The sequence below is a fragment of the Podarcis raffonei genome, chromosome 14, assembly GCF_027172205.1.
Source record: "Podarcis raffonei isolate rPodRaf1 chromosome 14, rPodRaf1.pri, whole genome shotgun sequence".
Taxonomy (NCBI): Eukaryota; Metazoa; Chordata; class Lepidosauria; order Squamata; family Lacertidae; genus Podarcis; species Podarcis raffonei.
In genome coordinates, this window is record NC_070615.1 from 11,437,178 (window position 1) to 11,452,720 (window position 15,543).

Consider the following 15,543-nt stretch of genomic DNA (forward strand, 5'->3'; position numbering starts at 1 on the left):
CATATTTATGGCTGAAGGTAGTGATGGTGTATTCTGGCCTTCTTACTATCATGCAGATTACAAAATGAGAATAGTACATTGTGGAATATGAGTTCTGTTTTAAGCCCTAGAAAATCCTCATAATTGTACTGATAACTGAGAGATCCCAAAGCTTCCTTGGCGTGGCCACCTTTAGTAAGGTATCACTAGAAATCGGTCTAAACCAAAGATACTGTATAATACTGAGACAGAAAACCAGGCAGATCAATTTCCAGGCCCCATGTGGCGTGGTTTTCCTTCCCGTCACTGTGCTTCTAGGCTAATGATCATGTAGCTTTAAATTAGGTTCCCAAATTTGCTAACACAATCAAAAAGAAATTTGTCTCCCACAGCTGCCTTTCCTTCTTCCGCTGTAATTACTCTATGCTCTTTTGACAACTCTTTATTCCTAGCCCAATGCTGAGCAATAAACCTTCCAAATTCAGTCAATTATGAGCGGCCGAAGGCAAATTAATGAATTGCCAAGGATGTGCTTGTGCTGCTGCCATGATTCTTGGGCATTAAAAATAACAAAATCAGGAAAATGAGATGAATAACATTGAAATAGGGGGAATGTAATAAGCCTGAGGGTCAGTGTGGTGCACTGCATTGAATGCTGCCTTTCAACCAAAAATACATTTTAAAAGTGCTATATAGAGCATTTTGGGATGGCACTGAACTGGACAGTGAAATTTAGGTTCCTCAGAACTGCAGCTCTCATTTAAGAAAGCACACACACACACAAAACAAGTTTCCAGCACTAGTGGCTGTGGAGATGCGTTTGGGGGTGGTTATTGCAATCCATTTTCTGCTTGTGATGGGTGCAGATTTGTTTACATACATGGAGCTCCTCTGTTTGCAAAGGCTTCTGTATTCATCTCAATGGAGTAAACAGTGACATCCATCCAAAGGGCTGTGCACACCAAGAGACTCCTGCCATTCAAATTAATTCATGGGGCTCATAGGAAAGGAACTCTTAGGAATCATATGAATGACAGGCTGAGAATGGATGGTTGTCACACAGAGTTGAAGGTGGTTTGAAAGGGAGATGGTTGTTAATTATGAAGTCTACACTCATCCTATGTTTCCCTCTAATAAACAGGGTCTACCTGGTTCTGTCGTCTTTTCCAAGACCTGAAGTACCTGCTTGACTAGAGATGATACTGTGACCTCAAAAATATTGGTGTGTTCCAAAGAAAAGGAAACATCTCTCAAACCATTTTCAACTCTCTTTAAAAACAACTACTGCTGTATGTCTCTAGGCTAAATCCACAAGAAAACCCAGTCCAGACAGCAAATTTTATTCTTTTGTAATTTGGAATGGTGTCCTGTGTTGTTGCTTGATCCTCAGTAACTGTTTGATCTGCCAGTAGGTACTATGAGACACAGCTCTTTGACTCAAGAGGAAAGCTGTGGTTGTACGTTTCCAAGCACAATTAAAAGTGTTGGTGCTGACCTTTAAAGCCTGAAATGGCCTCAGTCCAGTATACCTGAAGGAGCGTCTCCACCCCCATCATTCTGCCTGGACACTGAGCTCCAGCACTGAGGGCCTTCTGGCAGTTCCCTCACTGTGAGAAGCCAAGTTACAGGGAACCAGGCAGAGGGCCTTCTTGGTAGTGGCACCCGCCCTGTGGAACGCCCTCCCACCAGATGTCAAAGAGAAAGAAAATTGTAAACATTTGAAAACGTTTGTAGGTTTGAATTGAAATGCTTTGTAATGTGAAAATAAGGAAGCGCTTTGCATATAAGGAGGTAATTTTCATAAAAAAGAAGAAGATTTAAGGTAAAAAAGTGATTATAGAAATGCGAGAATTTAGTAAAAGGTGTTTGGAAGTCAGAAAGAGGGAGGGAAGGAAGTTGATGCTCTGCCTGAGCAATGCTTTATGTTATAGATTTGTGTAATGACACGTAATTAAATATGGAAAACTGAATAAAAATTATTTAAAAAGAAAAAGGGGGCATCAAACAATTTATGTATACTTAAATTCCACAAAACAGTTAGCATACGTGTTCCTTGTAGATAGAATCCATTTCACTACTTTGCCCTTTCAACTCCTGATCTATCCATTGTGTTCATGGATGAGGTTGTTTTCATTTATGGTACTTTTTGTGGTTCTGACACCTTGCGTATTTGCTAGAAACTGTAGCTCTCAGTATTCACTGTACTGGGAAGCGCGGTGGGAAATGCAAAATATCACCTTTCACATCATTCTCTCTTACCCAAGAACTGCTTAAAAGCGTAGAGCAAGCAGAGGACCTGCAAGGATGACTGGGAAAGGAATAACGCACTGCCCTCGCAGCCAGTTTTTGAGTGCTGGAAGGAGGAGACGCCAGATGCAGCTGAAACAGCGGCCAAGCAAGGCAGCTGAATCACAATAATGGGAAATTGTAGCAGAGTTTCAAGTTTTTGCGGCAGCCTCTGACAACCAGATTTCCCAGAGGGGCCAATTTAAAGCAAAGCTCAGTGCAGAAGGCCAAGCCAGTTCTCTGCCACACCACACGCACTTGCCGCTTGAGGTGTACTCATAGCTGAAAGCATCCCACACGCACCATTCTGTCTTGGAACAGAATGAGATTCTCCATGAGCTCAAAGTAAAGTACTTAGGAATCACGTTAACTCCTAGAAATATTGACTTGTTTCAAAACAATTATGTACCAGTTTGGAATAAGATTAAACGTGACTTAGACGTATGGGCAAGAATGAGATTATCGTTTTGGGGAAGAATTGCAACAATAAAAATGAGCGTGCTTCCGAAAATGTTGTTTTTGTTTCAAACGATACCAATAATTAAAGGAGTGACTATATTTAAAGAATGGCAAAGAACAATGTCAAAATATATCTGGCAGGGCAAAAAGCCGAGAATTAAATTTAAGATATTAACAGACGCAAAAGAAAGAGGAGGCTTTGCCCTGCCAGACTTGAAGTTATATTATGAGGCTTTGTGTCTTTGCTGGTTGAAAGAATGGATAAAATTGGAGAATACGGAATTGTTGGATTTAGAGGGACATGACAACAGATTCGGGTGGCACGCTTATCTATGGTGTGATAAAAACAGAGTGCACAGAGGTTTTGAAAGTCATATTTTCAGAGGTACGTTAATTGAAGTATGGAATAGGTATAAAAACCTATTAGAGTCGAAAACACCAATGTGGTTATCCCCACTGGAGATAATGAGTACGAAAAAAGTCAATATGACAGGAGACTGGATTACATATGAAAACTTAATAATTAAAGAAGGTGATAAATGGAATCTGAAACCATATGAAGAGGTTAAAGAAAAGGTGTATGATTGGCTGCATTATTTTCAACTGAATGCAATGTTTAAAAAAGAGATGCGGGAGAAAGGTTACTCAGGAAAAAAATCAAAGTTTCAGCAAGAAATTTTGAACAGTGATGTAAAAGTATTGTCAAAAATGTATAAAATATTACTTGAATGGCATACAAAAGATGAGGAAGTTAAAACGGTAATGATTCAATGGGCTAAAGACTTTGGTTATAATATACAATTTGAGGACTGGATAAGGTTATGGAAAGAGGGAACGAAATTCACCGCATGTACTACGATAAAAGAAAATGTGATGAAAATGTTATATAGATGGTATATAACTCCAGTGAAATTAGGAAAGATGTTTAAAGTTAATAATAAATGTTGGAAATGTCAAGAGAAAGAAGGAACATTTTATCACATGTGGTGGGAATGTAAGAAAGTGAAAAGCTTCTGGGAAATGATTTATAACGAGATAAAAAAAATGATGAGATATACGTTTGTAAAGAAACCAGAAGCATTGTTATTAGGTATACTAGGTAATGATGTTGAAAAGAAAGATGTGAAGCTATTTAGATATGCAGTCACAGCTGCTAGAATTTTGATGGCCCAAAAATGGAAACAGGTAGAAATGCCAACGAGGGAGGAATGGAGAATGAAATTGATGGAATACGCAGAAATGGACAAATTAACATGTAAAATTCGAGACCAACGCGATCAGAGGTTCACCGAGGACTGGAACAAATTTACAGAGTATATCAAAACTGTGTGTGATCAGGAAATAACGCTTGTTGGATTTCAGGAAGCTTTGTGAAGAGAATAGTAAGGAATGTTGTTTAAATGAAAAGACAAAATAAGGATTGTTAAAGTGCAACACAAATTTAAGGAATGTGAAAAGTTGTGAAAAATATGGAAATTGTCAGATAGGCTGATGGAAGTCTATAAGATGTATAAGTTAAATTGGATGTTAAATTGTAACTGGATTGGTTATTGTAAATTTGAATAAAAATTATTTATTTTAAGAGATTCTCCATGAGCTCCTCTTCTCTTCTGTCCCAAAACAAGCGGATGTCTTAACATGCATATTTTACATTAGCGCTTAAGGTCTTAACTAATGTATTTTAATTGTTTTATATCTGTATTATTTACCGTGCTCTAGTTCATAGAGTTTAATTTTAATGCAGGTGGTGCTGTGGGTTAAACCACAGAGCCTAGGACTTGCCAATCAGAAGGTTGGCGGTTCGAATCCCTGCAACAGGGTGAGCTCCTGTTGCTCGGTCCCTGCTCCTGCCAACCTAGCAGTTTGAAAGCACGCCAAAGTACAAGTAGATAAATAGGTACCGCTCCAGCGGGAAGGTAAACGGCATTTCTGTGCGCTGCTCCGGTTCACCAGAAGCAGCTTAGTCATGCTGGCCACATGACCCGGAAGCTGTCTGTGGACAAATGCCGGCTCCTTTGGCCTATAGAGTGAGATGAGCACCGCAACCCCAGAGTCGGCCACGACTGGACCTAATGGTCAGGGGTCCCTTTACCTTTACCTATGTATATTTACATGTTCTCTATCACTGTATATGTCCGTATTTCTGGTCTGTGAGCGTAATAAATTGATTCATTCAGCAGCGAGAAGACTGCCTTCCAATGGAAGTCCAGAACCCTGCAATGCAGGAAATGCTTCTGAGGCATCCATGAATGATGGCTTGCCTGCCTTCTTTGTTAAAACTATACCAGGGGATAGGACTTCATGGCAGTTTAAGTCTTCCCTGACAAGACAGAAGTACTGTTTTGGGGAGACAGGAGGCAGGTGGGTGTGGAGAACTCCCTGGTCCTGAATGGGGTAACTGTGCCCCTGAAGGATCAGGTGCGCAGCCTGGGAGTCATTCTGGACTCACAGCTGTCCATGGAGGCACAGGTCAATTCTGTGTCCAGGGCAGCTGTTTATCAGCTCCATCTGGTATGCAGGCTGAGACCCTACCTGCCCGCAGTCTGTCTCACCAGAGTGGTGCGTGCTCTAGTTATCTCTCGCTTGGACTACTGCAATGCACTCTATGTGGGGCTACCTTTGAAGGTGACCCGGAAACTACAACGAATCCAGAATGCGGCAGCTAGACTGGTGACTGGGAGCGGCCACTGAGACCATATAACACCGGTCTTGAAAGACCTACACTGGCTCCCAGTACGTTTCCAAGCACAATTCAAAGTGTTGGTGCTGTCTTTTAAGGCCCTAAACGGCCTCTGCCCAGTATACCTGAAGGAGCATCTCCACCCCCATCGTTCTGCCCGGACACTGAGGTCCAGCGCCGAGGGCCTTCTGGCGGTTCCCTCACTGTGAGAAGCCAGGTTATAGGGAACCAGGCAGAGGGCCTTCTCGGTAGTGGTGCCCACCCTGTGGAACGCCCTCACACCAGATGTCAAAGAGAAAAGTAACTAACAAACTTTTAGAAGACATCTGAAAGCAGCCCTGTTTATGGAAGCTTTTATTGTTTAATAGGTTCATTTTAGTGTTTTGCTGCAAGCCACCCAGAGTGGCTGGGGAAACCCAGCCAGATGGGCGGGGTATAAATAATAAATTATTATTATTATTATTCCCCTTCAAGAATGCAGCAGGAAGGTAGGATGGGGACAAAATCAGAATGAGTTGGCTCTGCCTATCATATGCTGTGCCCCCTCCCCACTTTCTACCCTACCAGTCTCCATGGGTGCCAGCCACTCTTGGACATTTTCTAGCAGGAAATGGTGGGCCAGTTGCTGGTTGCCCACTTGGGCTGATTTTAGTCCAGGAGTAGTAAGTTGCCGACCAATCTTTTGTTAGATTCTGCTTGAGGAACAACCTCGCTCAGTGTATCCAGGATCCTGGCTTATACTGAGTGAAATCACTGATCATGGAAGAAAGTTCCTACTTCTTCATTTACTGCATAGTTATACTACGGATCTCATTCCCACAGGAGTCAGTGATGGCCACCAATTTGGATGGCTTTTAAAAAGCATCAGACCAATTCATGGAACAGAGATGACAGCTGTCTTCTGCCTCACCGTTTCTGAATAGAAGTTGCTGGAAGCCACAGGAGGGGAGAGTATTCTTGTGCTCGAATCTTGCTTGCTGGTTTCTCTCAGGCATTTGGTTGGCCACTGTGTACTCTTAAATTATTATTTTAAAAGTTGTGTCGTGGTGCCACCTTCTGGCTCCTCGGGATCTATTCATGAGGAGCGCCAGCAATATTAACATGATGCGCTACTGTATTCTCAAGTTCCAAATGCTACCAAAATCACAACAATTCATGTATCTCTGAGGCAAAGGGCTGTTTTCGGTCACAGTGCAAATTCTAGGAGACCTCTTCCTGTGGTTGGGTGATTTAAATTTTCTCCTAGCCTTTTAACAGACTGGGAAACATGAAGTGGGGACAGGAAAACTGTGGTCCTCCAAATGCTTTCGGACTCCAGCTCCCATAATCTCTGATCACTGGCTATGCTGTCTGGGGCTGATGGGAGTTTGAGTCAACATCTGGAGACATGGATTCTTCATGCTTGATATAAAGGCTCCCCTAGGCAATGATTAGGGATGCAGGTGGCGCTGTGGGTTAAACCACAGAGCCTAGGATTTGCCGATCAGAAGGTTGGTGGTTCGAATCCCCGTGATGGGGTGAGCTCCCGTTGCTTGGTCCCAGCTCCTGCCAACCTAGCAGTTCAAAAGCACGTCAAAGTGCAAGTAGATAAACAGGTACCGCTCCAGCGGGAAGGTAAACGGATTTTCTGTGCGCTGCTCTGGTTCGCCAGAAGTGGCTTAGTCATGCTGGCCACATGACCCGGAAGCTGTACGCCAGCTCCCTCAGCCAGTAAAGTGAGATGAGCGCCGCAACCCCAGAGTCGGTCATGACTGGACCTAATGGTCAGGGGTCCCTTTACCTTTAGGCAATGATTCCATGCCACCCAAATGCACTCGTGCACATTTACATACATTATTGCTTGATCTTCTGATATTTTGGTCCAAGTCTGGTTTAAAGATCCATAAGAGAGAGCAGGCACTTGCTGGGGACTGCCAGTTGAGTATGCACTGGGGGAAGGGGGGCTGGAGTCTGACTTGGGGGGGGGGTAGTGATTTGTGGGGAACTGTACCAGCCAGGAGACCAGGAGAGTCAGAAGAAGAGGACTCTCCAGCTCTGGAGCACAGGATGAGTTGGAAGAAGAGGAGGAAGAGTCAGGCAAGTGAAGGGCTGGGTGCTTCCCCATCCTCTCCTGCATTACTGTCTCCCAGAACTATGAGGGGATTGAAGAGGGAAAATAAACTGCAACTGCTCTATAGAGCACAAATTGGGGAATAGCTGCCTGGACGTTAGACTAGTGTGGGTGGATATTCGGACAATAAAGTTAACTATCTGCTGTGTGCATTCCTTTGGTTGGAGAATGACCGTGACAGAACCTATAAGTAGGTTATCTTCAATTAGCATCTGGACCGTACACTGAGCAGGTACATGGGTGATATGAGGTACTTCCAGACTGTTGCTGTTTTCAGATGGGATTTTTTTAAAAAAATATTTTTTTATTGATTTTCTTTTCTCATAACAATTATTCAATTATCATCATTTAACATCCAGTTTCTACTTTCCCCCCTCCCTGTTGACTTCCCCTAAATTCCATTACTGGTTTGTTACATCAAATGCTACATCCTGCTGTTTATACATTGTTATGTACTGAGTTGAATAGGATTCAGAATGCAGCAGTCTGATTGGTCCTAGAATAGGGTCCAGAATGCAGAAGTCTGATTGGTCTGCAGGAGCCACCCAATCCAACTCCAGGTGGAAGTGAAACTGCAACCTGATTGGCCTACAGGAGAATCCCTGAATTAGCCAATCATGTGAGGCCCATTGTGTAAATAATGTATACAAAGCAGACATTTCGGGGGAACTTCCATTCCTCCTCACTACTATGAGCTGAATAAAGAACATGAAATCCACACTCGACTCTGAGTATATTTCATACATAATGTTCTGTTATCACTAATTATATTTCTTGTTCTCTGTAAATAAGGTTGTAAAAGGTAAAGGGCCCCCTGACCATTAGGTCCAGTCGTGACTGACTCTGGGGTTGTGGCGCTCATCTCGCTTTATTGGCCGAGGGAGCCGGCCTACAGCTTCCGGGTCAGGTGGCCAGCATGACTAAGCCGCTTCTGGTGAACCAGAGCAGCGCACGGAAATGCCATTTACCTTCCCGCCGGAAGGTACCTATTTATCTACTTGCACTTTGATGTGCTTTTGAACTGCTAGGTTGGCAGGAGCCGGGACCGAGCAACAGGAGCTCACCCCGTCGTGCGGATTCGAACCGCCGACCTTCTGATCGGCAAGTCCTAGGCTCTGTGGTTTAACCCACAGCGCCACCCGCGTCCCACAAAATAAGGTTATAAATGTTTATTTAAATCCTGCCAATGAGTCTATGTTTTTTTGCTGATTCTACAAGTATGTTGTAAAGGGTTCCCATTCTTTTCCAAAGTCGCTATTGTCCATTTCACGCAATTTGTCCGTCAATTTGGCCAGTTCTGCATAGTTCATCAGTTTTCCTTGCCATTGTTCTTTAGATGATATTTCTCCAGTCTTCCAGTTTTGTGCTACTAAGATTCTTGCTGCCATAGTACACGAATAATGTACATGAATAATGTCCAATTTTCCTTTGGCATTTATTGTCCTAGAATACCTAACAAAAATGCCTAATAAATAATAACAATAACAATAGCAATAGCACATGTGTTTTTGGCCATTCTATCCTCCTCCTTAATGCCTGGTTTTTGTAAGCCGCTCTGAGTGCTGTTTTGGGGATGGGGAAAAAAACCTAATAAATAATAATAATAATAATAATAATAATAATAATAATAGCAGCACATGTGTTTTTGGCTGTTTTATCCTTCTCCTTAATGCCCAGTTTTTGTAAGCTGATCTGAGTTTCATTTTTGGGATGGGGAAAAACCTAAATAATAATAATAATAGTAGTAATAATAATAATAATACTGTAATAATAATAGATAAAAATAAAAATAGCACTTATGTGTTTTAGGCTGTTCTATCCTCCTCTTTAATGCCCGGTTTTTGGAAGCCGCTCTGAGTTTCATTTTTGGGATGGGGAAAAACCTAATAATAATAATAATAGATAAAAATAAAAATAGCACGTGTGTTTTAGGCCGTTCTATCCTCTTCTTTAACGCCCGGTTTTTGTAAGCCGCTCTGAGTTTCGCTGTCGGGATGGGGGGAGAAACCTAATAAATAATAAAAATGTAAGAATAAAAATAATAAAAATAACTTCTCCTGGCAGCGCCTGGCTCTCCCTCTAGATCCCAGCCCGGCCTCCTCCTCCCTGCCCGGCGCCTTCCTGGAGAGGAAGCCCTCCCGGGGGCGGCGAGCGGCCTTCTCCGCCGACCGAGGCGGCCCGGAAGTGCGCGCTGAGGCGGCAGCGGCGGCTGGCAGGCCGGCGTCTCTTCTCGCTCGGCCGGGGCGTCGGGCTCGGGGCCTCCTCTTCCGGGCTGCGACAGCGGCCCCGGGCAGCCGTGGCGCCGGCCCGGGCATGAGCGACGTGGTGGAGCGGACGCTGAGCGCCTTGCCCGGCTTGCTGGGGCAGCAGGAGCCGGGGGCTGGGCTGGGCGGCGGCGGCGGCGGCGGGGGACCCGGCCGGAGCTCGGCCACCTCTCGCCTCGGCGGCCTCATCCGGAGCATCACCGCGCTCGCCTCCAAGCATGTACGCGGGGGTTGGGGCTACGGGGCCTGGCTTGCCTCCTTGGGAACCGGCGGGGCTTTGCTTCCGAGGCCTTTGCTCGGCTTCCACCCGCAGCCGGGCTCGGGTCCCTTGGCAGCGCGGAGGAAATCTGGGGGATGGGTAGGGTGCGGCGAGAGTGCCTCTGGGCATGCACAGAGTGCCCCGCGGTGCTCCTCGCCTCAGGACGCGGCCGAGGGCGAGCCTCCTTCAGCAGCGTCCTCGGAAGTTTGCATGTATGAAACGGCTTTGTTTTGGTAGCGTTTGTGTGGCAATATCGTGGTGTTTTAAGTGGCTTTTGAATTCTTATTCATTCATTTATTATTATTTATTGAGTTTATATACCGCTCTATACCCGGAGGTCTCAGGGCGGTTCACAGAAAAGATGGCAGCGTATATAATCAGAATAAAAAAACAACAACCCAATAATAGCCCCCCACCCAGAAAAGAGCCACATTTTAAAAGGGTGTATAGGATGATCTAACAGATTTTTTTTTTTAATCGTTTACGTATCAGCCAGTATTGTGGAAGTTTATGGAGTAATTTACCAATCTTGGAGAAAGTATGATGCTGGCAACTTTTGAGGTGGGGAACGGTTGAATTAGGTTTTGTGGATTAGAAAGAGAGTTTAGTCAGTAAAACAAGCACATCTTATCCGCTGTTATCACTAGTGGGGTGGTATTTTTGTTTTGTTTTTAGGGAGTGCTTCTTTCTGCCCCTAACTGGCGCAAAATAAAGAATTTGAGACCAAAATAACAGACAACAAAAACAAAAATAAGGGGGGGGGGAGAGGTACCCAAGGGTGTGTGCAGGTGGAGAATATGATTCTAGGTTAGGAGGAATCTGAAAAGGGAATCCCTAGTTTATCAGGGCAGCAAGGGCAAGTCGTCCTGAGAATCAGATGTGGGGCACTTAGGTTACTGGAAGGGTTGCAGGTTTGGGGCCTAAGAAGGAAGAATATGACCTGTTAGATAGCTCCCAGAAAAGCAAGTTTCTTAAAAAGCCTAACAAGGTTGGAATGAACATTACAATTTTGCAAACGTGACCAGGATACGCTGTTTCAGCATTTCATACTGTCAAAACTGGTTATTTAAAAAGTTTGGTTCTTCGAAGTTTAGCTGTGATTCAGGCAAAGTTAGGCATTCTTTCATGCGCCTTGATTTCAGCAGGAGATTTAAGCAGTGCTTTTTTCTGGGGGGACGCAGGGGTACGCATACCCCTAAACATTTGGAGAATCTAAGTTTGGCCTCATTGAGGGGCAGTATTTCAATATAAGTAGGAAAATGAGAGTACCCATAAACATTTTTTTTAGGAAAAAAGCACTGGATCTAGGCATGTGTTTAACTTGCCATTGACAGCAGAAAATTGTTAAGGACATTATGGTAGGATGCATCAACAGATATGCAATAAGAGTATTATTATTTTTTTAAAAATGAAATATTGTGCTGCATTGTGAACAACATTTTGATATCTAGATGGTGTGCTTTAAAAAACAGACCCAACTATATGCGGAAGTCCAATGTAATTGTATAGACTATTGATGTATAGATATCAAGAAAATAGGAATATTTTTTGGCTGACATATGTGACAAAGTGCCTTTTGTATTATAGTTTTATGTCTAGTGAAGTAATAAGTATTTACAAAATGCTTTAATTTTTTTCTTTACTAGGAGGAAGAAAAACTAATCCAACAGGAATTAAATAATTTAAAAGCAACAGTTTCTGCACCCACTACAACACTGGTAAGTTGTAAAAGAGAAATGCCAATTCTGCCTGTCCTAGCGTTTGAACGATTTTTGCTAGTGGTGTATATGTTCCATGAGATATTCCACTAGAGCAGGGATGGGGGGAACCTATGGCCCTCTCGATGTTGCTGGATTGCAGCTGCCATCATCTACAACAATAGAGTCTGGTGGTTTGGGGCTGGCAGGGAGTTGAAATCCAGCAACATCTGGAGGGCCAATGGTTCCCTTTGCCTGTTGTTGCTGCCACCCGTCTTTCTTGAGAGACAGTGGAGTGCGCCTCCGGGGGTAAAGTCAAACTGCTGCACCGAAGTGACTTCCACGAGGTGCAAGCCTGGGCAGTGTGCATGGAGGCCTTGGGCCCGCTTCTCGGCTTTGCTGATGGAAAGCAGAGCAATACTGTATGTTTGGCTCCAGCTTGGCTGCAGGAGTTGCCGAAAAGCTCCATCCACCCACCTTAGGGACTACACTCCAAATTTGTGTAGGACTTACTCCTTAGACTTTACTTCTCCCACAAGGCATCAGAGGTTTAGGATCAGAGTTTAGGACCAGAGGTTTAGGATGAGATCTACAGTGGACACTCGGGTTGTGAACGTGATCCATGCGGGAAGCACGTTCGCAACCTGCAGCGCCGCGTGTGTGCACGCACGGGTTGCGATTCGGCGCTTCTGCGCATGCACAACCGCTGAAACCTGGAAGTAACCCATTCTGGTACTTCCGGGTTTTGACGTATCCGTAACCCGAAAAAACACAACCTGAAGCGTCTGTAATAATAATAATAATAATAATAATAATAATAATAATTTTTATTTATACCCCGCCCTCCCCATCCAAGGCCGGGCGCCTAACAAGCAATAATAAAAATAAGTTGAATGAATACAACTTAAAAACAAAACGTACGATTGTGTCACTACTCACCCTAGTAATAGGGTTGTCAAATTTGCAGATGACACAACTGTGATTGGGCTCATCCCTGAAAGGGAGGGTGAAACGGATTATAGAGATGAGGTGGAGCGGCTGACAGAGTGGTGCAGAGCTAACAACTTGCTCATAAATACAAGGAAGACAAAGGAGCTTGTGGTGGACTTCAGGAGACAGAAGAGCAATGTCCAGCCACTTTTGATTGATGGGGTCTGTGTGGAGAGGGTAACAACGTTCAGATTTTTGGGCATTGAATTACAAGAGGATCTGTCCTGGAGTGTCAACACAAGGGGGCTTGTGAAGAAGGCGCAGCAGAGACTGTACTTTTTGAGAATTCTAAGGAAAAACCATCTTCTGCAGAAACTGCTGCTTGCCTTCTATCACTGTGCCATTGAGAGCATGCTCACTTATGGCTTATGTGTGTGGTACGGAAGCTGTACTACCCAGGACAGGATGGGGTTGTGCAGAGTTGTTAAGGCAGCAGAGAGCATTGTTGGCTGCCCACTCTCCACCTTAGAGCAGATTTATGCCACAAGGTGCCATAGGAAGGCACTGGACATAGTAAAAGATCCATCGCATCCTGGTCACTGTCTCTTCGAACTCCTGCCGTCGGGACGGAGATACAGGACGATGAAGACAAGAACGAGCCGTCTTAAGAACAGCTTCTTCTCCAGAGCGATCTCGGCCCTGAATGGGAAGCCTGGACTTTGAAAGTCATCTAATCTTCCTTGCTGTACTATACTGTATTGTTTAATTAGTGTTTTTATGGAGCAGTCAAGTAATTTCGTTGTCCCCGAGAGGGGGCAATGACAATAAAGATATTATTATTATTATTATTATTATTATTATTATTATTATTATTATTATTAAAATATTGAAACATTAAAATATTAAAATGTAGCCTCATCACAGGAGGAGAAAGGAAAAGAAGAAAGAAAGAGGGGGAGGGAATCAAATTGGCTCCAAGCCAAAGGCCTGTAACCCAAGGTATGACTGTAGTTAGAGCTACCCTAAACTATTTATCATAGTGGTGTAGTGGAACCTCCCTTGAATCCTATAGCTCTCCAATTGATGAATCTTCAGAATAGGATTGCACTCACTGTAATGTTAAAGGGGGGGGGGGGGAAGCTTAATGGAATCACAGCCTTAACCAGAGCAGGATTGAATGGTGAAAGTGCTTCCATGATTTTAAAAACATGATACAAGAAGTGGTCTTTGCCATATGTGGGTAATAGCTCCCATGCAACATTCAGATTGTAGCAAATAATTGCTTTTTTGGGGGGTGCTGTATACAGCTTGCTAATTGTTTGCTGGAATTCATCAGCATTGTTAATGTTGGTGCTGTACGTCTCTTTGCAGGACTAGCACTTGAGAAGCCCACTGATTACAGTTTGTGATTTGCTTCTTGCATTTCAGAGATTGATGAAGGAATGCATGGTGAGGCTGATCTATTGTGAGATGCTGGGCTACGAGGCCTCTTTCGGATACATCCATGCCATCAAGCTGGCACAGCAAGGAAACCTCTTTGAGAAAAGAGTCGGTATGTACTCCAAAGCATCACGTGACAGTATGCTGCTCAACGAAACTCATGTATAGCTCTGGTTGTCTTAGGACTGTGGCAGTTTCACTGGAAAGCAAGAACTGAGCAGGTTGGTCCATAATAAGTCCTTTACTACCCATGACTTGCAGGATGCGGGTGGCGCTGTGGGTTAAACCACAGAGCCTAGGACTTGCTGATCAGAAGGTTGGTGGTTCAAATCCCTGCGACGGGGTGAGCTCCCGTTGCTCGGTCCCTGCTCTTGCCAACCTAGCAGTTCGAAAGCACGTCAAAGTGCAAGTAGATAAATAGGTACCGCTCCGGCGGGAAGGTAAACGGCGTTTCCGTGCGTTGCTCTGGTTCACCAGAAGCGGCTCAGTCATGCTGGCCACATGACCCGGAAGCTGTACGCCGACTCCCTTGGCCAATAAAGCGAAATGAGCGCCGCAACCCCAGAGTCGGTCACGACTGAACCTAATGGTCAGGGGTCCCCTTGCCTTTACTTACCCATGATTTAATTATGGATGATGGAGCCCAACTTGGTAGATCTTAAGGACTAGGCAGTACCTCCAGATTCAGTGAGGGCTTCTTAAGCAGAGGGTGGAGTACCACCACCTATTTATGGGTAGTTTCTTCCTGCAGAGAAACATTAACCACTCCTTGGCCTATCAATCTTGTTCCGCTAGCTGGAGAAGCAGGCACCTCCCCCCACATCCGCATGGGCCAAATTTTAAGTAGTCAGTTTTATGATAGTATAACATGCTGAAACAAAGCTTGCAAATCCGCAAACTTCCTTTGCTCCAATGCAGTGTTTTCCAAACTTGAGTCTCCAGCTATTTTTGGACTACAATTCCCATCATTCCTGACCACTGGTCCTGCTAGCTAGGGATGATGGGAGTTGTAGTCCAACAACAACTGGAGACCCAAGTTTGGGAAACACTGCTCTAATGGACTAGGTTTTGCTTTTCACTGTTACTCTCCAATAGCTACCCTTGTGGCATACTGCTGGGAGAGTCCAGAAAGGCAAATGACTATTAACTAATATTTATCTTGGCCTTGGCCCTGCATACCTGAAGGAGCGTCTCCGCCCACATTGTTCAGCCCAGACACTGAGGTCCAGCTCTGAGGGCCTTCTGCCATTCCCCTCATTGTGAGAATTGAAGTTACAGGGAACCAGGCAGAGGGTCTTCTTGGCAGTGGCGCCCGCCTTGTGGAACACCCTCCCATCAGATGTCAAGCCGAAAAATAACTATGCAACTTTTAGAAGACATCTGAAGGCAGCCTTGTATCAGGAATTTTAAAATGTTTGATGTTTTATTATATTTTTATA

The 15,543-nt window shown here is 44.3% G+C and overlaps 2 protein-coding genes across 3 annotated transcripts in view; one reads left to right on the forward strand and one right to left on the reverse strand.

Annotated features, from left to right (window-relative positions):
• The window catches only part of DMXL2 (Dmx like 2), a 530,204-nt gene that overhangs the window by 154,839 nt on the left and 359,822 nt on the right, over window positions 1–15,543 (reverse strand). The gene's annotated exons all lie outside the window — the stretch shown is intronic.
• Window positions 9,714–15,543, forward strand: part of AP4E1 (adaptor related protein complex 4 subunit epsilon 1) — a 28,597-nt gene continuing 22,767 nt past the window's right edge. Inside the window, exons 1-3 of one of the 2 annotated variants that reach the window (XM_053365741.1) lie at window positions 9,714–9,998; window positions 11,684–11,755; window positions 14,093–14,216. In XM_053365741.1, the coding sequence (XP_053221716.1) occupies window positions 9,828–9,998; window positions 11,684–11,755; window positions 14,093–14,216 (367 nt within the window). In that variant the 5' untranslated portion in view covers window positions 9,714–9,827. The remainder of the gene's footprint in view (window positions 9,999–11,683; window positions 11,756–14,092; window positions 14,217–15,543) is intronic. The other variant, XM_053365739.1, reaches the window with a different exon arrangement.